Source organism: Sorex fumeus, unplaced genomic scaffold (genome assembly GCF_029834395.1).
Source record: "Sorex fumeus unplaced genomic scaffold, SorFum_2.1 ptg000020l, whole genome shotgun sequence".
Lineage (NCBI taxonomy): Eukaryota > Metazoa > Chordata > Mammalia > Eulipotyphla > Soricidae > Sorex > Sorex fumeus.
Genome location: NW_026606077.1, coordinates 7,695,944 through 7,721,842, shown reverse-complemented (window position 1 = coordinate 7,721,842; position 25,899 = coordinate 7,695,944). Strand labels below are relative to the sequence as shown.

General features: G+C 39.0%; 1 protein-coding gene across 2 annotated transcripts in view; it reads left to right on the top strand.

Annotated features, from left to right (window-relative positions):
* The window catches only part of MICU1 (mitochondrial calcium uptake 1), a 166,724-nt gene that overhangs the window by 33,123 nt on the left and 107,702 nt on the right, over positions 1-25,899 (top strand). Inside the window, exons 2-5 of one of the 2 annotated variants that reach the window (XM_056113400.1) lie at positions 4,060-4,221; positions 11,794-11,968; positions 14,127-14,289; positions 16,909-16,952. In XM_056113400.1, coding sequence (XP_055969375.1) covers positions 4,061-4,221; positions 11,794-11,968; positions 14,127-14,289; positions 16,909-16,952 — 543 coding nt within the window. In that variant the 5' untranslated portion in view covers position 4,060. Of the gene's footprint in view, positions 1-4,059; positions 4,222-11,793; positions 11,969-14,126; positions 14,290-16,908; positions 16,953-25,899 lie in introns of those variants that run through there. The other variant, XM_056113401.1, reaches the window with a different exon arrangement.

Here is a 25,899-nt window from a genome sequence, read left to right as displayed (position 1 = left end):
TTCCCATGGATCACTTTGTATATAGAGAGATGTCACGCGGCCGCATGAGCGGCCGCGCGGTTTTGAGGAAAAGTCCTAGTTCCCACATACTCGAGCTGTGGTTGTAGAGGCTTCTGGTCACCGGGGTTCCATCTGGGGGAGGCGGGATGCGGTACCTACCCCATCTGGGGCTTCCCAATGATCTCGGCTTTTTGGAACCTGTTTTTTTTTTTTTCCCTTCGGGATCTGTGGATCCCGCCCTCCATGTTGTTCTTCTCTTCGGCTGAATGCTGTAAATCTCTAGGTGGTTGTTTTTTGCTATACTACATTGTTGTTCATTTATTTATGCTTTGGGAGCCACACCCACTAGTGCTCAGGTAGTACTCCTGGCTCTGTGCTCAGGGTTGCTCCTGGTGGTGCTCAGGGATCAAACCGAGGTCACCTTTTTAACTGACCTCTTTGTTCATATATATTTTTTGGAATTGATTCAATGTTGTTAGCTTAGTACACAGAAAAATTATTTTTTAATCCCTTGTCAGTATGCTTAGAATTATCACCAAGTTTGAAATTGAGCCTCTGTTAGGAATGAAGGAGTCTAGGAGAGAGGTTTACATAAGACTCTATAGGTCTTATCTGGCATCTGTATCCGCTGTGATACTTGGAAATAACTAAGTAGGCTAACTTGACTTTAACCAAACAGTAAAATTATTTTGTTAGTATATTTGGGGCTAAGAAATATATATGAATGTTAGAAGCCAGTATCTATAGAATTTTACCCTTTTTTTTTAGTGAAAATAAAAGTTCCTATTTTAAGCACCTGCACTATAACAGAACCTGTGCTAGACTCTGTTTATAAGGAAGAAAAATTACTTTGGCCTTGAAGCACATCCAAGTGGAGAGACATACTTATGTATGAACAGATATGTTAATTGCCATGGGAAGATGCATAAAAATGAAAGAGAATTTAAATTAGGAAGTAGTGAACTATATTTTGAGAAAGTGAAGGGAGGAAGCATGGCAATTTGTGTGATTTGATTGAATTACCAGTACAGAAAAGTCCTGAAAGGAAGAAAGACCACTTTATCCTTCAGTTGGCTAGTGGAATTTAAAAAACAAAAACAACAGTAACAAAAAACCATTCTGGGACTAGAGAGAGAAAACTCACAGATTGCAAAATGACTTGAGTTCAAATCCCACTATTGCACGGCCCCCTTAACACTGCCAGATACTATCTGAGAGCCCCCAACCTTAGCACTGCTGCTTGTCGCCCAGGTGGCCCCCAGCAGCACTGTGCATGTCTGCATCCTAGCATTGAACCTTATGCCCAGTTGACCAGGGATCACTGGAGTGGCCCCCAGACTCCTGAGTCTAAAATATAGAAGAATGAGCAACTATACTAACTGTGCTTTAGTTTTTAGATAATAGTCTTTAAAGAAAAACACATTGTTTTCAAATGTTTTATGAATATCTTGCCTAATTCAAGTGTAAAGTTTATTTTGACTTTATAGATCTCAATATAGGGCTGGGAAGTCTGACCCTAATAAATTCTTGTTGAATGATAACGTATCAGTAATTCTTGAGATGCTGAATTTGTCTACTTTGGTTGAGGAAATAAACAACCCCAAAATTGTAATCTCTTAGAATAATAAGCACCTATTTCTCACATTCTGCAGGTAAGTTATATTCAGCAGGTTCAACAGGACTTATCAGTGTCTGACTCTATCCACGCTAAGACTTATTGATTATGGAGTTCACCTTTGAAGGATCACTGTTTACCTGGGGCTTAATCTTTTCTTGGTAGAGGGCTGGAACACTAAAGGCCAAAAGCGTTACCTTTTTTATGTCTGTGTTCCAGGGATCAAACCCAAGGTTTCACACTTGGAAAGTGTGTACCATTGAGCTGCCTTCATCCCCAGCCCTTAAAAGTTCATCAAAGCAAGGCATATGACAGGATGTATTTTGTGAAAATGAAGAGTGAGAAGTAGTATTTCATCTATGATGGGAGATCCATTTATTAAACATCTTAAGTTAATATCTTGTATTTTTTATATAAAACAAAATATTAAGGAAAAGGTAAAATTATGTCTCTGGAGGAGAGGTAGTTTGGGCCACACTTGCAAGGCAAGTGTCTTACGCACTGTACTATCTCTCTGGTCCCCAAAATGATAAGTCTTAAACCAGGGAACCTGATGGGGAAGAGAACTTTGAAATGCCTTGGAAGAAGTATGATTTTGTTACCATTTAAATTACTTTAACAAAATTATAATAAGGTCAGGGGCACTGAAGTGCCTTGTCTAAAAACAGTGACAACAACAAAAAACTTGGCCTGTGGAATCATTAGACCCTCTACTTGGTTTTTGGATTCACTCCTCAAACTGCTTACTCCTGAGCAAGTCACTTTATATCAGTTTTTTTTTTAATTTTTTATTAGTGAATCACAGTGAGGTACAGTTACAGACTTACAAACTTCGATGCTTGCGTTTCAGTCATACAATGGTCGAATACCCATCCCAGAATCCCTCCCACTACCTCCACCTCATCCCCGCCACCCCACCCCACCTCTGTGTCAGGGCATTCCCTTTTGCTCTTTCTCTCTCCTTTTGGGTATTGTGGTTTGCAGTAGAGGTATTAAGTAGCCATCATGTTCGGTCTTTAGTCTACTTTCAGCCCGCATCTCCCATCCCGAGTGGGCCCTCTTACCACCCTTTACTTGGTGGTCCCTTCTCTATCTGAGCTGCCTTTTCCCTCAGCATGCGAGGCTGGCTTCTAAGCTGTGGAGTGATCCTCCTGGTACTTATCTCTACTGTTCGTGGGTGTTAGTCTCCCATTCTGTTACTTTATATTCCACAAATGAGTGCAATCTTTCTATGTCTGTCCCTCTCTTTCTGACTCATTTCACTTAACATGATACTTTCCATGTTTATCCACCTATGTGTAAATTTCATGACTTCACCTTTTCTAACAGCTGCATAGTATTTCATTGTGTAGATGTACCAAGGTAAAGGCCCTCCCGTTGATCGTCGATTTGCTCGAGCGGGCCCAGTACCAAAGTTTCTTTAACCAATCATCTGTTCTCGGGCACTCAGGTTTTTTCCAGATTCTGGCTATTGTAAGCAGTGCTGCAATGAACATATAAGTGCAGATGTCATTTCTACTATACTTTTTTATATCAGTTTTCTTATCTGTAAAGTTCCAGTTCCCATCTATTACTTGTCAGCTCTAAATCTACCTTTCATTCTATTTTATTCTATTTATGAGAGTGGGAATTTCTTCCTTCTTGGCTTTTGTTTATGTTTGTTAGTAGAAAGGCTAGATGAGGATTAGAGAAGGAAGTGATGGTCCTGGTTTTTGTTTTTCTGTGCCTTTTGTGGCTTGCTTCTGTGGTTTGTGGTAACTGGTAGTGTGTGATACTCAACTCTAGGGGAGTCTTAGTAGTAGTGCTCCCACATGCTAATCCCCAGTGAATTTAGTTTTGTATGATGTCCCCACAGACACTTTCACAACTGGCTTTGCTGGCCTGAGTTCTTTCAAATGACTTTCCAGTGAGTTCTGTGGACACGATACTTACTAAATTTCTCAGACATCAAGGTTTGTTCCTCTTTTCGAGGTCTGGATGTCAACCAAGGCCCTCTTATGGATTTGTTCCTTTCTTGATGTTCTACAGGAGCCCTAGAAGTGATGGATGCTTCCTACATCTCTTTCTGCTTAGTATTTAGTCTCTTGTTGTAATTAATAAGGCCTTATATTCAGCTTCCCCTGTTACTTACTATGTGGTTTTCTTGTCTTAATTGTATCTTGGTTAATAGATTGATTCTTAAGTACTTCATTAGATCATTCAAGGACTTCTCATACCATTTAAGTACTTCATTAGATCATTCAAGGACTTCTCATACCAATATTAGTTTCTTTGAGGATTAAACAGAATAAATATATGCAATGTGCTTAGAGTAATGCCTGCCATTGAACAAGGACTTACTTGGTGTATATTGGTGAGATGGGTACTTTCATCATCACCACTACTACTACCATCAGTGCTGCCTCTACCAAGTCAAAGTACCATTTCTACTTTTTTGTCCACAGAATGTTTCGTCTTAATTCTGCTACTGCATTAGCAGAACTGGCCGTGGCCGCTCGGTGGTACCATGGAGTCTCACAGCCCCCCCAGAATAGGCGGCGACTAATGATGGTGGCTTTACTGGGAGCTTCTGCAGTAACTGCAAGTACAGGTCTCTTGTGGAAGAGGTGAGTGTCATTTGAGCATCTTTTTTCTGGCATCTACTTTTATTTTTATGGTGGACTCTATTATCTGAATAATTCAATTATTAACTTTGTATCAAAACTTCCTGCGCAAATCATTAATCATATTTGGTTTAAGGAATAAGATGTTTCAAAGAACTAAACTTTTAAGAAGAATTAAGGCAATATCACTGAAAACAGGAGATCCAAACTTCAACCAAACTTAAAAATGTACCCCTTGAGATGGCCAGCTGGAGATGGTTGGATGCAAACTTGGAAAACTTGTTGCAGGGAATAGAAGACACTGGTGATGGAATTGGTGCTGGGACACAATATGTCTAAAACCCAACTATGAATAACTTTGTAAATCATGATGCTTTAATAAAACTTAATTTTTAAAAAAGAAATCGTAAGTACCAGAATGTAAGATTGTTACATTTATCTCTGCTGTGCTATATAAAAAGTTAATAAATAAAAAAACCTTAAATTATTCTCAAGTTTATAAACAAAAGTCAACCTGTGTTGAAATGTTTATGATCTTTAAGATCACTAGCAAATGTTTAATACATCAGTGAATAACATAGTATGCCATTTGGAGTGTTTGTTGCCAAACAAAAGTAAATGTGTTCTGGGTTACATAATTATTCGTATGTAAAGCTCAAGCATGCTATGTGAGTTTTCTTAAATATAATTCCTAGAAGCCATTTTAGAATTCTGTTAGAAAATAGTGTCACATTTTTATTCTGTTTTTCCTTTCTCAATCTCTAAGAATATACTAAGTCAAAGTATTAAGGATTGAGGAACTGTAAATGAATACCTGGTTCAAACCCTGACTATATACTTTCTTCAAAGGAGTGCTTGTTTGCTAGTGATGGAACTTAACAGTTTTGTGTCTGAAAATACTTCGCTTGGAATATTGAAGGATAGTTTTACTGGGTATAAAATTCTAGGTTGACTTTCTTTTTTTTTTATGTAGGAGTACTGCTATTTATTCACCCACTGATTAGGCTGGCCTTACTTTTTTTTTTTTCATTTTTTATAATTTTATTTATTGAATCACCATGAGAGCAGTTACAAAGCTTTCAGGTTTAAGTCTCGGTCATACAATGAAACACCCGTACCTTCACCAGTGCCCATTCTCCACCACCAAAAACCGCAGTATACCCCCATTCCACACCCTCCCCCTACCTGTGGAGCAAATGATTTCCACATTACTCTCTCTCTCTACTTTGATTACATTCAATATTTTGACACCAGACAACTAAGCCATTCCATTTTCAGCCTTTTGCTTTTTTAGTTTAATATCTGTTATATTTAAGTATTTTTATTGTGGTAAAATATGTATTGCATTAATTGCCCTTTAATCCATTTTTAAGTTCAGCAGTCTTAAATCACATATTGTGCAGTCATCACCACCATCTACCTCCAGAAATGTTCTTCATTGCAAATGAAATTCTGTGACTGTTAAACAAGTACACCCTGCTCCTTACTGTCTGAATTCCCTAGTTATTCTGTCTCTCTGAACTTGCTATTTTGATACCTATACAAGTGAAATTATATGGTATTTGTGATATTGTGTCTGGCATATTTCACTTAGACAATTGTAAAGATCAAGGAAACTTAGCTAGGTGGTTATTAATTATTATTATTATTATTGAAATTGATAAAATATTAGCTGGATTAAGAAAAAGTGAAGATAGGGCTGGAGCAATGGTACAGTGGGTAGGGTGCTTGCTTTGCATGCAGCCTATCTGGGTTTGATCCCTGGCATCCTATATGGTCCCCCATGCACCACCGGGAGTAATTCCTGAGTGCAGAGCCAAGAGTAACCCCTGAGCACCACTGAGTGTGGCCCAAAAAGGAGAAAAAGAAAGAAAAGAAAAAGTGTCAAGACTCATATAAATAAAATTAGGAATAAAAGAGGAATTATTGCAGAGGCTGAAATAGTAAAGCAGTTAGTATGCATGCCGAGGTGCACCTGTTTGGTTCAATTCCTAGTACCACATGGTTCCTCAAGCATCATAGGTTGCAGCCTAGGAGGTGCCTAAATAATGCCTGGATGTGGTCCTGGAAGCTCTTGACACCACAGGGCTCAAGCAGTATTGCATCCTCAGGCCTTTCCATTGATCCCACTGCTGCTTGACCAAGAATCACTGATGGTGCCCCTGGAGCTTCTGAGCTCCACTTGGGAGCTCCCACCCTCCCTCTGCCCCTACCCCCCACTCACACATACACACATACTGCCAAGAAGGATATATTACAGATGATACTATGGAAAAGAGTTGAGGAATGCTGTTCTAAAGGATAGTTTAATCAAATTACCAGATCCTTGGGTCTCGTTTCTCTTTTAATACACACGATGTATCAGTCTGACAGTGTTTTGCCCTTATGAACTGCAAAGATTTCTGCTAACAAATCTAATGTCTTAGGAGTTTACCTGTCTGTGATAACTTACTTTAGTTTTGCTGAATTTAAGATTCTTTGCCTTTGATTTTGACAATTTGATTGTAATGTGTCTGAGTATGGACTTCTTTAGGGTCCTGGTTGATGTCAGTTGGACTTCTGAAGTATTTCTATCCATCTGAGTGTTTTTATCCTTCCAGACTTGGATAGTTTGGGACTACAGTCTCTTTAAATAAATTTTGGGCCCCTTTCACCGTCTCTTTTTTTCCTTTGGAACACTCGGTGTGTATTGATTCTTTTATTAGTGTCTCTTAGTCCCTTGGCTCTAATCACTTTGTAATAAGAAAAAGCAATGTAAAATCCATTTCAGTTTTGCATTTTAATCTTCTGGTAGTATTAAATAATCTTTTTTGGAGTTTGCTCGTTCTTCTTTTGATCAAGTATGTTCTTGAACTTCTTTAGTGAAGTCTTCATTTGTGTGCTTGTTTTTCAACTCCAGAATTTCTGTTTGGTTCTTTTTTATGTTTCTCTCTCTTTCTCTTTCTCTTTCTCTTTCTCTCTCTCTTTCTCTCTCTCTCTCTAGATAGATCTATATATATATATATATAGGTTTGGGGGCCACACCTGGCTTTGCTCAGGGGTTACTCCTGGCTCTGCACTCAGGAATCACTCTTGGAGGCTCAGGGGACCGTATGAGACATCAGAAATTCAACCGCGATGTGCAAGGCAGTCACCCTCCCCATTGTACTATCTCTTATGCCCCAATCTTGATATTAACTATACATGCATGAGATTCTTCAGCTTATTAGAGTATCTTTATGGTGGCTATTTTAAATTTATTTCCAGAAAACTCGTGCTCCTCTCTTTCTTTAGAGTCCATTTTTTTAAATAATTTTTATTAATGAGACACCATGAGGTACAGTTGTAGACTTATAAATTTTTGTGCTTGGGTTTCAAGTATACAGTGATCAAATACCCATCCCTCCACCAGTGCCCATTTCCCACCACCACGAATCCCAGTATCCCTCCCACCCCCCCATGCCCCCCACCCACCCTGCCTCTGTGGCAGGGCATTTCCTTTTGTTCCCTCTTATTGGGTGTTGTGGTTTGCTAGAATCCATTTTTTGAGGGTTTCGTTATTGTTGTGGTTTTGGTTTGGGGGCCACACCTGACAGTGGTCAGGGTTTATTCCCGGCTCTGCACTTAGGGATCACTCTGACAGGGGTGTGTCCCTGTCAGGGGACCATATGGGGTTCCAGGGATTGAATCCAGACCAGCCATGTTCCAGGAAAGTGCCAACCCACTATAATATCTTTTCAGGTTCCCCCTTTTTTTTTGAAATTTATTTTATCCTTTTGGCACATTTTCTTTTTTCATGTATCTTGCAACTTGATGCTGATATCTATATACTTGTAAGAATGAAACCCCTATCCCTTTCTGCATGGGCTGCAGTTATACATGTTGGTCGGTTCCAATATAGATTCTATTTGTTTCTGAAACCTTTGGGGAGAAGGAAGAAAATTCTTTGCAGTGGAGGGGGAAAGCAAGCACTTGTGAGCTATTTGCCAGTTGGAAAAGCTCTTACAAGTTACTTTTAAAATAAATTATAATCTCCTGCTCTTCTTGGTGTCTCTCTGTGTCACTGCTCATTTCTCCTCAGCCTCGAGGTAGCTAAAGTGCATTAGCTTCCAATATGTTCTCCCAGTCTGGGGAGAATGAGAGCAGTCCCTTGGGCAGCACTCTGAAAAGCTAGGATCCCAGATGCACAGTCCACTTTCCCCCTTCATGCCTGAAGGAAAAGTCTTAGGTTGTGTGTCTTTTCCTGATGTCTGCATGCTGTACCAGCTGCAGCACACCAAGCCCAGCGGAGTGCAGGGGGCCCAGGAACACAGACCAGGCAGCTGTCATCAGTGATCCATGCAAGGAAAAAGGAAACCCTCAGGCAGCTGTCACAGAGCGATGACTGCCTGCTCTATTCTAGTCCTCACACCTCGAGGGGGCAATCCTCAGCCAGGGGATCTTCCCTGGCACCAAGCTGTGTCTGTTGAGGGAAGGGCTGATAGGATAAAGTGAAGTCTCACTTTTTACCCAGTTCAGCATGTTTTTTTTCTGTGTGGGGAGGGAACAAGAGGGTGCATTATGTTTGTTATGCACTTCATCAATCACCCTCCAGAACTCATGGATGCTCCTCCCAGACGGTGGTATAAAAAGAGGTCCCCAGAACCATGCCACCAGACTCCGCACCAGGCTGTGGGGCAGGCAAGAGCCTTCCCCAACCCAAGGGACCCAGTCCTGGCAGCCGACCTCCACTACCCAACCACTGCCCCACTCCAGGCCGTTTTCCAGACACCATTATAAGACCCCTCCTACCCATTTTCCACAATTACTACACCATATCTGTTGGGGTTCAGACATATATAAATATATGCCACTCGGAGAGCCTGGCAAGCTATCGACAAGTATCCTGCCTGCATGGGCAGAGTCTGGCAAGCTCCCCATGGCGTATTTGATACTCCAAATCCAGTAACGACAACAGGTCTCATTCCCCTGACCCTGAAAGAGCCTCTAATCATTGGAAAAAGACGAGTAAGAAGAGGCCGCTAAAATCTCAGGGCTAGACATTTACACAATGGAGTACTATGTAGCTGTTAGAAAAGATGAAGTCATGAAATTTACATACAAATGGTACAACATGGAAAAGTATCATGTTAAGCGAAATGAGTCAGAAAGAGAGGGATAGACATAGAAAGATTGCATTCATCTGGGGGATATAAAGTAACAAAATATGAGATTAATACCCAAGAATGGCCGAGATTAGTACCAGGAATTTTGCTTCATGGCTTGGAGGCTAACCACACATGCTAGGGGAAAAGGGAGCTCAGATAGAGAAGGGAGCACCAAATAAAGGGTTTTGGGAGGATCCTCCCAGGATGGGAGAAGTATGCTGAAAGTAGATTATAGACCAAACATGATTGCCACTCAGTGCCTCTTTTGCAAACCATAACACCCAAAAGGAAAGAGAGAACAAAAGGGAATGCCCTGCCACAGAGGGAGGGTGGGATGGGGTGGATGGAGGGTGGGAGGGATACTGAGATTCGTGGTGGTGAGAAATGGGCACTGATGGAGGGATGGGTATTTGATCATTGTATAATTGAAACCCAAGCACAAAAATTTGTAAGTCTACAACTATACCTCGTGGTGTCTCACTAATAAAAATTAAATAAATAAATAAATAAAATGAAATCTTAGAGCTGGGAGGAATAGAGATTTTACTGACGCCTGCTTGAGTAATTCGACAATCAACAGGATGACAGTGATACAGTGATACCATAGCACAGCAGGTAGGACGTTTGTCTTGCACATGGCTGACCCAGGTTCGATTCCTCCATCCCTCTCAGCCCAGCAAGCTTCCGAGAGTATCCCGCCCACACGGCAGAGACTGGCAAGCTACCTACCTGTGGCGTATTTGATATGCCAAAAACAGTAACAACAAGTCTCACAAAGCATATAATACACTATTATAAATTGCAGATACTGTGCTATACCATAAATCTTCAGGATTCATTTATCTTCTATAAATCAGCTTTCCCTCTGACTAATATCTCCCTGTTCTCTACCTTCCTCTTACCCTGTTACCCTGGAAACCACCATTCCACTCTTCCTTCTATAAGTTTTGCTGTTTTATGTTCAGCACATCAGCAGTATGATATAATATGTGTCTTTCTGTGTCTGGCTTCTTTTTTTATTTTATTTAGCATCTTGTCCTGTAAATTCAGCCATGTTGTCATTCATAGGATTTTCTTTTATTTTAATTACTAATATTTGTGTGTGTATCCTATTTCTTCATTATCCACTTATAAACATTTAGACTGTTTCCACATCTGGACCATTGTGAGCAATTCTGCTGTGAACATGGGAGTGTAGATAGATTTTGGTATCTTAACTTTTATTCCTTTGGATATAGACCTAGAAATAGGATTGCTGAGTCAGATGATAATCCCATTTGTAGTTTTTTAAGAGTGCATCGTTCTGTTTTCCGCAGTGCTGTACCAACTTAAATTCTCATCTACAGTGTTGGAGTTTCTGATCCACACCATCATCTATACCTTTTATCTTTTTCCTTTCTTTTTAAAAGAAAAACTATCCTAATTGGTATATGGGGGAATATATATATATGTATATATATGTAGTTTAGTTCGTTTGGGGGCCACACCTGCTGGTGCTTAAGACTTTTCTCCTAGCTCAGGGATCACTCTGGATTGTGTTGGTAAGTAACCATTTGCAATATTGAGGATCAAACAAGGTCAACTGCATGCAAGGCAAGCACCTTAATCCTTGTACTATTTTGCCAGCCCTGTATGGAATATCTTAGTAAAATTTTTGATTTGCGTTTTCTAAATAATTATTGGTGTTGGGCAATTTTGTCTGTTTGTTGGCCTTTTGCATACCTTTATTGAGGAAATGTCTATCCAATGCCTTTGCACATTTTTTTAATCAAGTTATTTAGGAGTTTTTTGTTGTTATTTTCAGAATTTTTGGGGGGTTTTTTTGTTTTTGGTTTGGGGGTCACATCCAGTGGTGCTCAGGTTTTACTCCTGGCTTTGCACTCAGTAATTATTCTTGGTAGTGCTTGGGGGGACCATATGGGATGCCAAGGATTGAACCCAGGTTGGCTGCATGCAAAGCACATGCTCTACACTGTGTACTCTCATGCCAGCCCCATGGAATTCTTTTTTTTTAACTATATTAACACTCTGTGGTGATATGATAATCTCCCATTCTGTTGATTATCTTTCTCATAGTTTGATGTAATCCAGCTTGTCTATTTTTGCTTTTGCTGCTTCTGCATTTGTCATTTTAAGGCTTAATATTATTCTATTACATGTATATACCACATTTTCTTTGTCTGTTTACCTGGCCTTGGACATTTCCCATGTTTTAGCTATTGTGAGCAATGGCTGTTAATATAGGTGTGTAATAATTTTTGTGACAGTGAATTCTGTTCTCTTGTATATGTACCCAAAAGTGGATTAAAACAATTTTGGGGGGGAAATTTCTTTATATAGAACTTTTCCAAATTTCATTGCTATGCTCCTGTAAGGCTGTATTGAAAATCTTTGCTTGACGAATACAATGGACCTTTTGAATAATGCAGGTTTTCCCCCCCCTATTCAGGGCCTATGCAGAATCCCCATCATCTGTGAACAACATAAAGACTGAACTTGGTGATAAAGGAAAGAATAAAGATGAAGGGGAAGTCTCTACCCAGGAAAAAGGGACTGGAGGTGCTTTGGGTGAGCCTCATCCAGAAGAGAAAAAAAAGAAACGTTCTGGATTCAGAGACAGAAAAGTATGGAGCACTCATTATAGCACAGTGTTCTGAGTTGGTCAGAATTACAGTTAATTCTGTAATTAACTGTACAATAATGCAGTCGAGTTGGTTTCTATCATGCATTTGAGGTCATTCCTATTCACTCTAAATTTACTCACCTATTTCTTTTTCTCTATCATGTTGTAAGGCGGATGTATTTTTGTAATTTGGAGTTAGTTGGTGGGGGGGTGTAGTGAAAAGCATCTAGGCTTGGTAAACAGAATTAGCATAGTCTTCATTTTTTCAGTTCAGTTGCCTAGGATGATTCTTTTCAGATCTTTCTAATGCTGAATACTATGTATGTTGAGTCTGTGTGATACTACTTAATAGTATTACCTTATTATTAAATAGTATTACTAAATTAAATAGTATTATTAAATAGTATTACCTTATTATTAAAGAAAAAATGAATCTTTGCAAAGATAAAAATATCACCACTATCACCCCCTAGCATACACACTAAAACCAAATAACATTGGGGTATTTTAGGTTTTTGTTTAACTGGAGCTGGGCTGGAGCGATAGCACAGCGGTAGGGCGTTCGCCTTACGAGCGGCCAACATGGCCGACCCGAGTTCGATTCCTCCGCCCCTCTCGGAGAGCCCGGCAAGCTACCGAGAGTATTCGATATGCCAGACACAGTAACAACAAAGTCTCCAATGGAGACGTTACTGGGCCCGCTCGAGCAAATCGACGATCAACGGGAGGGTCTTTACCTTTACCTTTACTGCCAAAATTCTTACTGTTTCAGAGACCAAAGCAACGGGTAGGGCATTTGCCTTGCACGTAGCCTACCCAGGTTTGATTCCCCGGCACCCCATGTGGTTCCTCTAGCTCACCAGGAGTAATTCCTTAGCACCAAGCCAGGACTAACCCCTTAGTATTGCCAGGTGTGACCCAAAAACCTAAAAAAAAATTAAAAAAAAAAAATTCTTACTGTTTCAGAACTGTTAATAATTGAGTTTCCAAAAAAATTGAGTTTCGAAAGATGATACCTAGTACAATCAAACTCATGATCAATAAAACTGGAAACTGATAAGGGTAGGGCTGGGGAGAGGAAGGGACAGTGGGATAATGATGCTGAGATTGGCTAGGTAAAAACTCTGCAGTGACCTCAAAAATATTGTAAGCTATGAGATCGCAATTTAAAAAATAATAATGGGCTTTTTAAAAAAGAAAAAAATGACTTCCTTGAATACAGAAGTTATTTGAATCCATAAAAATATTTTATATCGTCGATTTGCTCGAGCGGGCCCAGTAACGTCTCCATTGGAGACTTTGTTGTTACTGTGTCTGGCATATCGAATACTCTTGGTAGCTTGCCGGGCTCTCCGAGAGGGGCGGAAGAATCGAACTCGGGTTGGCCATGTTGGCCGCTTGTAAGGTGAACGCCCTACCGCTATATGACAAAAATAAATGCTCAAGCGGGCCCAGTAACATCTCCATTGGAGATTTTTGTTGTTACTGTGTTAGGCATATCGAATACATCACGGGGAGCTTGCCAGGCTCTGCCGTGCGGGCGAGATACTCTCGGTAGCTTGCCGGGCTCTCCGAGAGGGGCGGAGGAATCGAACTCAGGTCAGCCATGTTGGCTGCGTGCAAGGCAAATGCCCTACCGCTGTGTTTCATGATCTATTTTTTTAATCATTTAACATGCTTTTTGTTTTAAAAAAAATTTACAGTTTAAACCTACACAGTCTTTTTTGATTGATGATTAATGACATTGTACAGAATTAAAACGTATTAAATCAGTCCCTTTTCAAAACTTGTTATTTAAGAATCATAACATGGCATCCTACCCTATTACTTAAGATTGTTACAACTCTCTGACAATGTTTTCCAGTTTTTCTAGCATTTGGTTATTTAATAAATTAGAAGATTCTTCAAAATATTTCAAATCAAAGTTTGCATGAGTATTGCCTCAAGTAGAATATGGGGAATTGAAAGAGAGGTTAAGCAGTTTCTGAAATTCAAGTTTATTTCTAATATTTTTTTAAAAACCATTTACAGAAAAAGTTGATACAATAGAAAGTCCTAAGCACAAAAATAACAAATATGTAGAATTGAGAATTGCTTTATATAGTAATATTCTATGGAGTTTTCATTAATATTAGTTTTAGTAATATTTCTAATTTCAGGTGATGGAGTATGAGAATAGGATTCGAGCATATTCTACACCAGACAAAATCTTTCGATATTTTGCCACCTTGAAAGTAATCAGTGAGCCTGGTGAATCTGAGGTGTTTATGACTCCAGAAGATTTTGTAAGATCCATAACACCCAATGAAAAACAACCAGAGCGTAAGTTCCTAAGGTTAAAAATAAAATTGTGATACTCATTTTGTTATATCCTAATCTCTTTCTGTGCATTGCCTAAACTCTATAGATTCATATAGTAATTATAATCCTATATGGCTAAACTACTGCATGTCAGGCATTAGCATCTTAATAAAAAAAAAAAAAGAAGAGACAGACTACAATCTAATGTAATCTTTATTTGGTTTTGATTTTGGGGCCACGCCAGTGGGGCTCAGGGGTTACTCTTGGCTCTTAGTTCAGGGATAACTTCTGAAGGGCTTAGGGGACTATATGGGGTGTCAGAGATTGGACCCAGGTCATAGTTGTGCAAGGCAGGCACCCTTTTTGCTATCCTACATCTCCAGCTTCCATGATAATTCCTAGCCAGGGTAAAGGGTAGAGGAGTTTGTACCCCTCTGACTGAGATTCTTTACCATCAAGTTACTTTATAGCAATACTGAGTAATAGGTAACTTCAAGAAGGTAGTGACTTGGTAATGAGCAGAAAATGCAGTAGCAGTATAAAGAAGAGACACTTCACTCAATCTGGAAATTTGGGGAATACTTTTTAGAAAATTTAAAGAAAAGTTAAGCTAACTATGAATAGTGGAAAGAATGTGTCATGTAGAAGAAACTAAACAAGGTGTGAGGAAAGAAAATGAATGAATATTTCACATGTATGTGGAAGACATGATGGGAGAAATAGATAAAAAAGAGTTTTGTTTTTGTTTTGTTTTGCTTTTGGGGTCACACCCGGCGATGCGCAGAGGTTACTTCTGACTCATGTGCTCAGGAATGACTCCTGGCAGTGCTCAGGGAACCCTATGGGATGCTGGGAATCGAACCCGGGTTGGCCTTGTGCAAGGCAAATGCCCTACCCGCTGTGCTATCGCTCCAGCCCCAATAAAGGAGTTTTAAGAAAATCAGAAGTTCTTTAAAAACAGCAATAAGGTGCACATAGACTGCCCGAGCCCATGTGCTGCTTGCGCCCACGTGACCAAGCACAATGTGAAAAATGAAAGGAGGAACTATTTTAACCCATCACTTCACACCTACCTTTATTGGCTATATTTTAAACAAACAAGTATTGAAGATACGGAGAAAATTGAAGCCCACTTAAGTTGCTGGTAAGAATGTAAAATGGTGCAACCACTACCAAGGTTGGTTGTTTTTGGTTTTGGGCCACATCCAGCAATGCTACAGTGATACTCCTGGCTCTGCACTCAGGAATTACTCCTGGCACTGCTTATGGGATCATATCTGGTGCTAGGGATGTAACCTGGGTCAGCCTTGCGCAAGGCAAGCACACTGTACTTTCTTTCCAACTCCCAAGCAAGATAATTTGGCCTTCTTTTAGGAGTTTAAACAGAATTTACATATAAGCCAACAATTTTGTTATAAGTATAAACCCAAAAGAAATAAAAACATATTTAAATAATGACTGGTACTTGTGGTTTCATAGCAGTGTTATTCACAACATTTAAAAGGTGAAAACATCTTAAATGTCCTTCAACAGATGAATGTGTAAAGAAATTATTCAGGGACCATAGTGATAGTAAAGTGAGTAAGGCACTTACCTTGCATGCAAGACAAGCTTACCACTCTATCTTTCCGACCCTATAGTATTCAATTCCTTTTCTCACCTTCACTATTCTTTTAAAGTTAATTTGAAATATGTCATCTGAAAATATTTCTATGAGTCTTTCAAAGTACTAGAAAATAATAATTTTGCATTACATTTTTGAAAAACAGTCATTTTAATAGTTCAACTTTTCCCCTCTACAGCTGTAACAGATGTTTTGTTTAAGTTAACCTTCAAGGACCAGAGAGATTAGTACAGCAGATAAGGTGCTTCCTTGCATGTGGCAGTCCCAGGTTCTGTCCTTGGCATCCCTGGCATTTCATATGGTCCCCCAAGCACCATCAGAAGAGATTCCTGGTGTCGGAGCAATAGTCCAACAGACCATTTGTCTTGCACGTGGCAGACCCGGGTTTGATCCCTGGCATCCCATATGGTCCTCTGAGCACTGCCAGGAGTAATTCCTGAGTGCAGAGCCAGGAGTAATCTCTGTGCATTGCTGGGTGTGAGCCAAAAAGAAAAAAGAAGTGATTCCTGAGTACAGAGTCAGAAGTAACCCCTGAACATCACTGGGTGTGGCCTAAAAACAACAAAAATAACTTCACTTCCAAAGATGGTCCAGACTTTACCGGCTGTCTCTTTAGTCTTTATCCAATGTGTTGTCTATCTTTTTTGTTTCTGTGTCATTTATGAAGGACATGTTTTATGCCTATTTCTTGTCTCAGCTCACTCTTTTTCTCAGTTTATATGTTTTTATAGCACTTAGTAGGATAGAGACATAGCCTGACAGATCCAAACTTTGGCTCTGCTCCCATTCAAAAAATGAAGCGATATTTTCCCCTTGTGCTGATAATAGCTCCAGCCCCAGTTCGTGTTTTTTAACAGTAACCTTTGAGTCTGAAAATGGCACCAATTCCTGTAACCTTTCACTTATGTCTTGATTAAGCCATGTATTACAATTGATTAAAACCGAAGATGAGAGCTATGATATAATTCTCTTAGGTTGTAATCAGTGGGTAAAGTTTTGGATTTTCTCTTTTGCAGACTTGGGCCTGGATCAATATATAATAAAACGCTTTGATGGAAAGGTGAGCAAATTATAATATTTAACATATTTGGCATATGTGTACATACTGTGTAATATCCTGTTGTTTCCTATTCAAATGCTACATATCCTATTGCTTACTAAGGAAAATTTTAATTCTCTGGAATTGCATTTAGCAGATATTTGATTACCCTTGTTTTAAAAAAAGAATTAATTAGATTGGGAGGCCTGTGTCTTCAAATATTTTTCTCCAGACAGACTGAAGCAGAAAGTTCTACATTTCTCTCTATAAGGTATACAGGTGTTCTAATTCCTAAATGAAAAGCCAATTCAGATTATGTTGGTATTTGAATTCAGTTGGTATTTCAATTCCTCATTAAAGGCTAACAAGCTCCCCAATATTATATTTACTTTTCTTATGAGAACATCTGATTTGACCTTCCTTAGTTTTGGATGGCCTATAACAATCATCTGAACTAGAATAGTACATTCCTTGCCATAGTTATGAAAACCTTCAAACTGCATTAGATTTACTTTCAGTTACCCATTTTATATGGGAATAAATCAGACTCAGTCATTCTTAAATCTAGAAGACATGATTTAGTTATTTTCTAAAGAAGTCAGGTAACCCTGTTTTTCCTTTCAGGCTAAAGTCATCAAAAAGAGAAAGAATCTATTATACAGGGTCAGAAAGAGAAGTAAAAGAGCAGTTTTGAGGAGAAGGAAGGAAGCACAGCAGAAAGAAGAAAGAGCCAGAACTGAGAGAAAGTTTGACGAGAAGGAAATTGGAAAAAGAGTCGTGAAATGGATGAAAAAGGCAGGATCACAATTGAGTCTTATTGAGTAGAAGTCAGGCTTACTGAAAATTAACCTTGCAGAAATCTGTCAGTCTTGGGTCACGTGAAGTGACTACACTGGGGAGGTGAAGATATAAGTCCAAGATCTTTTGGAGGAATGGAAAGCATGACTAGCTCTGAGTTATCTCAGCCAAGGGTGGGAACTGCCTTGAATTGGCCTTGAAAATGCAAGAATCTCCTTGCATGTCCATGCAGGAGGCACAGAACTTCTTGCAGTAGTTTTGGGTTTTTTGTTTGTTTATGGTCACATATTCAGAGAAAAATAAAAGATTAAAGAAAAAGGGCATTGCAGTAGATCTGATGAGAGACCTGTGTTCACAGCCGTGGCACTGGCCGGGGCAGTCTGATGTTTCTGCTGTATAACTGATATTTATCAAAGTTCCACACAAAGAGTTACCATTAGGGAGAGCTTGAGGAGTGGAAATTGCCTTTTAGAACAAATACATCTGCTATTCAATGTATACATTGTGTGGGATTCTTGGAATTGGTGATGTCAGAGTGTGGTTTCAGGCTGTCTGGAGCATCAGGCCTCCTGCCGTACATATTTTTGTGTCATTCAGAGCCCAGCCTGTGCCCATGGAGGTGACCAGTAAAAATGTGGTACCTCGGAAAAAATCAGCTAGTCAGTCACATATTCCTTGAATGTGAGTCTCATTACTTCACTATTCTGTTGTGGGAGTGTGCTTTGGGCCACACTCTGGTGCCCAGAGGCTGTTCATGGCCCGATGTCAGGAGTGACTTCTGGCAGCGCTTGGGGAACCATATATGGTTAGGGATTAAGTCAGAGATGACCTTATGCAGTCAGTAATATAACAAAATCAGTTGATCTGATCCCACACACACACACCTTTGTTTTTTGTCACCAAAGGAATTCATGGTAGCATGAAAAGTCAGTCCTTTATTATGTATGTTTAGATCTGAAAACATGTAAAGAAAGTGAATGTGTATACATTGAATAGCAGATGTATTTGTTCTAACAGGGAATTTCCACTCCTCAAGCTCTCCCTAATGGTAACTCTTGTTCTGTACGTGTTTTCTAGCAGAGTGGGGTTCCCCAGACTACCTGCACCTGGCAGTGTGTGGAAGACCATGGGGTGCCAAGGATGGAAATTGCTGTGGGTGCTGGAACATATAACTGAAATCCAGTCATGAACAACCTTATAACTGTCTCACTGTGATTCAATTAAAAAAATTAAAAATAAGGGAAATAGTAAAAATAGGTAAAGGTAAAGGCCCTCCCGTTGATCGTCGATTTGCTCGAGCGGGCCCAGTAACGTCTCCATTGGAGACTTTGTTGTTACTGTGTCTGGCATATCGAATACTCTCGGTAGCTTGCCGGGCTCTCCGAGAGGGGTGGAGGAATCGAACTCGGGTCGGCCATGTTGGCCGCTTGTAAGGCGAACACCCTACCCGCTGTGCTATCGCTCAAGAATTAATTTTTTTAAAAAGAGAAAAAATTGGTTTTCTATATGCACAGGGGCTGGAGTGATAGCACAGCTGGTAGGGCGATTGCCTTGCACGCAGCCTACCCAGCTTCAATTCCTCTGTCCCTTTTGGAGAGCCCGGCAAGCTGCCGAGAGTATCCCGCCCTCACGGCAGAGTCTGGCAAGCTCCCCATGGCATATTCGATATGCCAAAAACAGTAACAACAAGTCTCACAATGGAAACGTTACTGGTGCCCACTCGAGCAAATCAATGAACAACGGGAGGACAGTGCTACACTGCTACATACATACCAGGCATGTCCTCCAGCCCTATGAGCCATTTTCCTGGCCTCCTCTTTCATTCTCTATATAATGATGAGTGCAGAATTCATTCAGTGTGTAACCAGTTTACAGGGTGGTGTTTGATTTTTTTTTTCAGGGATTTTGACATATATGAAATTTATCACTTGGTATTTATGATATGGATCAGTGCTTATTCTGCTCTTGATCTTACTGTTATATTTGGGATCTTTATTTTTCTTTTTATCTAAAATTGAAAATAGTTTTCATAGTACAGAAATATCAACACAATTTTCTGTTCAAATAACAGATTTTATTTTGGGTTATTGTCATAAATTCAAACACGAGGATCAGAGAATTCATAGAAAAGTAACACAGGGATTTGGGTGGTATTTTGGTTGTTTTTGGTTTTGTTTGGGGGGGGCGGGTGCATTGCGGGTGCTGGTAACTACAACCACTGTTCTACAGCTTACTCCTTGCTCTACACTCAGGGATCACCTGGCATGATTTGAGGGACCATATAGGGTGCAGGGGATTGAATGTGGGCCGGCTATGTGTAAGGCAAGCACCCTATTTATTATACACTTAACTCCAGTCCCTATGCTATGACTTTTGAAATCAGCAGTATGATCTAGTGATCTATTTTTGAAAAATTGGATCTTTTGTAATCAAGATTATAGAGAAATAATGTTTCTGTTACAAACTAAGCTGTTTGCTTTTTCAGATATTGATTGGTTGTATGTTAAATGTAGCATCATTCAAATGAAATACTCACTATAGTTAACCTATAGAGGAGAAAAAATTTAGAATGTAATTATATAACCAGAGTAAATTCATAAACTGATTTAACATGTCAGGAAGTATTTTGACCACAATAATAGTTTCCTGTTTTAGTCTCATATTTTTTCATCTTCCTTTTTCCTTTTCAGTCATTAAAATCATTAAAAAAATACAAGGCAGGAGAGATAGTTAAAGGGTAAGGGACTTGCCTTGCATGCAGCTGACCCAGGTCCAATTCCTGACACCCCATATGGTCCCCCAAACCTGCCAGGAGTGATCCTTTAGCACAGCCACATGTGGTCCAAAACCACTCCCCCCCCATTTTTTTTCAAGTTCTTTCTCATTTTTCTCACTTCTTAACAAATTACCAACTTTAGTGGGTTTTTTGTTTTTTTTGGGTGACAACAGGAGATGCACAGGGGTTACTTCTGGCTCATGCACTCAGGAATTACTCCTGGCAGTGCTCGAGGGACCATATAGGATGCTGGGAATCGAACCTGGGTCAGCCACATGTAAGGCAAACGCCCTACCCACTGTGCTGTCGCTCTAGCCCCAACTTTAGTGTTCTTATACACATCACTAAGAATATCTGGCTTTGGTCCCTGGAATATTTTCCAGGACATTTCTGTTTTGAGTGTCTTTGATCAGTAAATATAATGTTGAAGTTTGTGAGTTAAGTATGAAAAATGCACATTTCACCAGAGTGATATTACAGCAGGTAGTGTTTGCCTTGCATGCATCTGCCCCAGGTTTGATTCCTAGCTCTCCATAGGAACCTCCAGAAGTGATCCCTGAGCATATCAAGGTGTGCCCCCCTCATAAAAAGAAAGAAACTTTATTTTTTATAATCCATAAAATATGGATTGATGTACTTTTTCACACACTAATAGCATAGGATGAAAGAATGTGACTTTGGATTCCAACAGTCCTGTATTCAAATACAGGTTCTGCCACATAATTGATGTATATAAATCTTGGGCAAGAGAACACTTAAGAGGTTCCCGAATTTATTGGTCTATTGCCCCCTTTTCAGAAAAAAAACAAAAACTTAAGTACCCCTTGGGAGTCTATCTTAAGTGAACAAACAGAAAATACCCTCTAATTTGTACCTGTGACTACTACTTGTCCCTCTGCATGGGGTGGTGGGAGGGGTTTGCCCACTCTGGGAAACACTGATGCCCTTTCTGCAGTTGTTCAGTATCATTTTCTTTTCAGTAAAATCAGGATAAAGTTTAAGTATCTGGGCCTATAAATCATAGTCACTTGGAGCCCTTTATTTCGTTTATGAGAAGAGTTGGCACTCTCATAATATGTTTGCTTCTTCCGTAGATTGTATGAAATGCTATAGAATAGCTTACCGACTGCCTTTTTGCTCACTCTCTCTTTCTCTCTCTCTCTGGTTCTTTCCTTCTAAATTACAACCAGCTAGAAAAACCTCCTGCTGTAAATACCTCATTCATAAACTAGAGAGCAAGAACTGTCGTTTGATTTTCTCATATCTAAGCTATCCTATCTCCTTGATTTATCTCATACTTATGTGTTAAGTCCTTTAGGACAGTCATCAATCTAGCCTTAGGTTGTAAATTGCTGAAAATATATATATTTTTTCATAAAGACCTGTTTTTTGTTTGTTTGGGGGGCCACACCTTGCAATGCTCAGGGCTTATTCCTGACTCTGGGCTCAGGGTACCATATCAGATTCAGGAATCAAATCTGGGCTGGCCGCATACAAGGAAAGCACCCTACCCACTGTACTATCACTCTGAACCCGTACATCAAGAATTTTTATCATGCTAGTACTAAGCTTGGCTTGAGAAGTTTATTGCGTTTAAGTCAAATTTTATTTCACAGTCAATGAAGTTTGTTGAGAAAAATACTTTAAAGCGTTTGATATTTGCAGTAATTTGAAATAATGCCCAACTAAATTAGCTAGTCTCATGTACATCAAATGCCAGTATTTTAGTATTTTATTGCCATTAGAAGTGTAGACTGTACTTTATTTCATATACCATATTTTTTGCGATCTGTTTCTAAGTAATAATAATTACTAATCCTCTGAATTCATGTGAGCTTGTGCCAATATATTAATAGGGTGGTAAAACAACCAATTTGTCACCAACTTAAACTATCCATGAAACAATGGCAATACCCATACCAAAAATGTGAAATGTATGCTGTTGCTTTTATTTAATAAATAGATAATTTTTATGGATTTGTGGGGCTTTTTGGTTTTGATTTGGGTTTGAGTTTTTTCGGGGAGGTGGTTCCTTTGGGGTTGGCTGGAGGAAGTTGGTGTTTTAGGGTTTTTTGTTTGTTTTTTGGTAATAGAAGTTTTTCTGCAGTTGTAAGTTTCATTTTGGGGAAGTTTAGGAATTAGTTTTGTTCCATTGTACCTAGAAAAATTTCATATGTATTTCTCCTTTTATATTTCCAGGTATTCGGTAATTTAATACAATTCTTAATTGATCCTATATATGTTATAATTTTAAGATCTATATATTTTCTGTGGGACTTTTTATTCATATAATAAAACACTGTCACTTTTTCCCTTTTTTTCATCTTCTGATCAGGATTTCTGGCAGGTACTGACTCAGCAGCATGCGCTTTAAACGAATTAACGTTCCAAGATCCTTAGTAACGCTTCAGGGGCAAAGGCTCAGTGCATGCTCGTGTCCTTCTCCTGCTCTCTGTAGAATGATTCAGTTCCTGTCACTTCAGATTTACATACTTTAGCATGACAGTTCAAACACTGCAAAAGTCCTTGAGAATATAGTACCCCACATAACTTAGAATGAAGTTCTAGCACTGTGTGTCACGCAAGAAGTCAGTAACTGCTTTGATTAGTATAATGTATACAGCCCACTCCAGTAATTGGGGAATTTAAAGTTTTCTTTAATGTCATGTTCCTCATTGAACTGTCTCAAGGATAGTCAATAATAATTTCAAGTGAAAGTTTTTAAGGGTTTTTTTCCCCCGTTTTGAAAATAAGAGGGGGGGTGGAGGGCCATGTAGAAAGACTTATTTTGCTCTTCTGAAAAAAATATTTTTGAGATAATAAACAATTTTAACCTGGAAAAGCCAGCAAGTACATGGAGAAGCCACAAAAAGAAAAAATACATAGGCTGACAATTCCACAGGAACTTATCTAAGAAGTTATTTTTTTTAATCCTTAAGGCGTATTGGCTTATCGAATACTCTCGGTAGCTTGCCGGGCGCTCCGAGAGGGGCGGAGGAATCGAACTCGGGTCGGCCATGTTGGCCGCGTGTAAGGCGAACACCCTACCCGCTGTGCTATAAGTCTCCAATGGAGACGTTACTGGGCCCGCTCGAGCAAATCGACGATCAACGGGAGGGCCTTTACCTTTACCTTAAGGCGTATTAAATGGCTGATTTATAAAGTTCAAGTTTATTCATCAAAAATTGCATTTCTTAATATGAACTAATAAGCATAAGCTATAGCTCAAGAAACCTCTTTTGATTTAAAGACTTAATGAAGATCACTTAGTACTCTTGATTTTTATAAAAACATTTTTTTCTACGCTTCATAGGTTTTGAATGGGAGACATTTTTAGTAGTATCCTTACCAAACTCCCAAACAAGTCATCCTATTGTTACATATATCGATTACTTTGACTTCGCCTTTGACTGCATTTATGAAAAAAATAATTCATTGTTAATTTTATCATCAATGTTTCTAACCTTAGAGAATCTGTTTTCAGGTAGCTGTAATAGCATCAGAGTGCACAGGAGACTTAGGTCAGATGAGCCGATATCACAAAGCCCCTGTGATTAAAGATTTGCCACTTTTCAATCTCTATGGCAGAACCAGTTTGTAGGAAGCAGCTGAAAGTTTATCTTTGACAGTTACATGGTTGAAGGCTTGAAGATTAGAGTTGCTCACCTTGGATAGGTTGTCACTGCTAAAGAGTGAGAAAAGAAGTCAGGATTGGTGACTGCTCAGAAGGCTTTGGCACATGCAGCACTGGCCAGTCAGCACTCCGGAGTTGGCCAAGGGCACCAGACATCCTTACACATGGACTATTGGAGGCAATATCCTTTGTTGATCAAGGATTCAAAGTCATGTATTAACGTGTTCTCAACAATATTCCATTAATGTGCTTTTTATATTAAAAGTAAACTTTTTCTTTCTTGAGATAGGAGGGGAATTGTAATATTGGGTTGTTTAAGTATCCCTTTTTGGTGACACTGGTATAAGTCTTTAAGCTTCCAAAGGTCAATGAGTAATTACAGAAGAAGGCTTTCTTGCTTGCTTTCTTCCAGGGATCTGTCCTCTGCATGCTAGTCCCTCTTGCCTGGGAAAATGCTGGACTCATTTCGTTTTCTTGATATAGCATAGACTGCTGCTTTCCAGATGCAGCTTGTGAATGGTGCCAGTACTTTTTCTATTGCTGTGAGGAGTATCCATAATGTCTCTTTCCAGTCTCTGAGTTCCACCACTATTAAAGTCTATTATCCCGTGCGATTCATTATTCCAAATTTTTTGGGAAAAAAATGAGAATATTTTCATTAAGTGTTCCCCAGGAGGGTGTAATTTACTTAAATGTCCCAAATATTGAGACTTCTATTAAGATGTCTTTGAAATGCATTTTTATTTTAGATTCTGTTGTGTTTGAATCTGGGTTCCTTTGAACACATTTGATTTATCATTGTTAATTTGAAAGCATAGACATGACAACCATTACATTTCTTAACATCTTCATGTTTAGCTTTTGCTTCAGGAAACAAGATTTAAAATTTATTTTGACATGAGATGCTTTGATTCCAGACTAGCTTCCCTTTTGACTTTTAGTACAAACACTATATTGTGTTTTGCATAACCTCTGAAAGCTATTCAAAACTATTTATTTTTCCTATTCTGGTAAACCTATCTTCTTGCTTAGTTTAAACATCTGCTGATGACCTTTCACTGCAGAGAATTTGAGGATAACATTTGCTTTGCATATTTTTCTTTTCCATCCTACTTTTAAAAAATTATAAATTAAAATACACTTTAGTTATTTTTAATCTAACAATAATATAATAATTGTATTCTAGAATTAACATTTATTTTTAAATTTTTCAATATGCTTTTGAACAAATCAGAGCTTTAAAAAAGTGGAGTGTACCTGCACCATTAACCAGTTGTTCTCTTCAACTTCAGTTGAGCCTGCTGTAAGCTAATGCCCCAGGTTAATATTTTTACAATAGTGAACTATGTTTCGCTCCAAAAATTTTCTGTATCATTAAGAGTTTCAGAAATGACAAACAATATAGATATCTGTATGCTTATGTGTAATCGCTAGTACATAAAATAGTTCATGACATGGGTTGGGTTACTTATTTAATTTCTGTAAACCTCAGTTTTGTCATCCAAAAGGCAGTGCAGATAGTAACATAGAATTGCACTCAGGATTTAAAGAGCTAATGCAGATGCTTAACAAAGGGAAGACAGAAAATATGCAAATTATCACTTTTAAAATACTGATGTCTTTAAACGTTTTGGGTGCTCAAGAAATTCATGTAAATGTTTCATTTTAAAAATTATTTCAGAATTTATCATCTAAGTAATAGGTTTCTTGGAAAATGATTAGAATAGCATATAACTCAAGGATTGTTATGTGGTGACTTT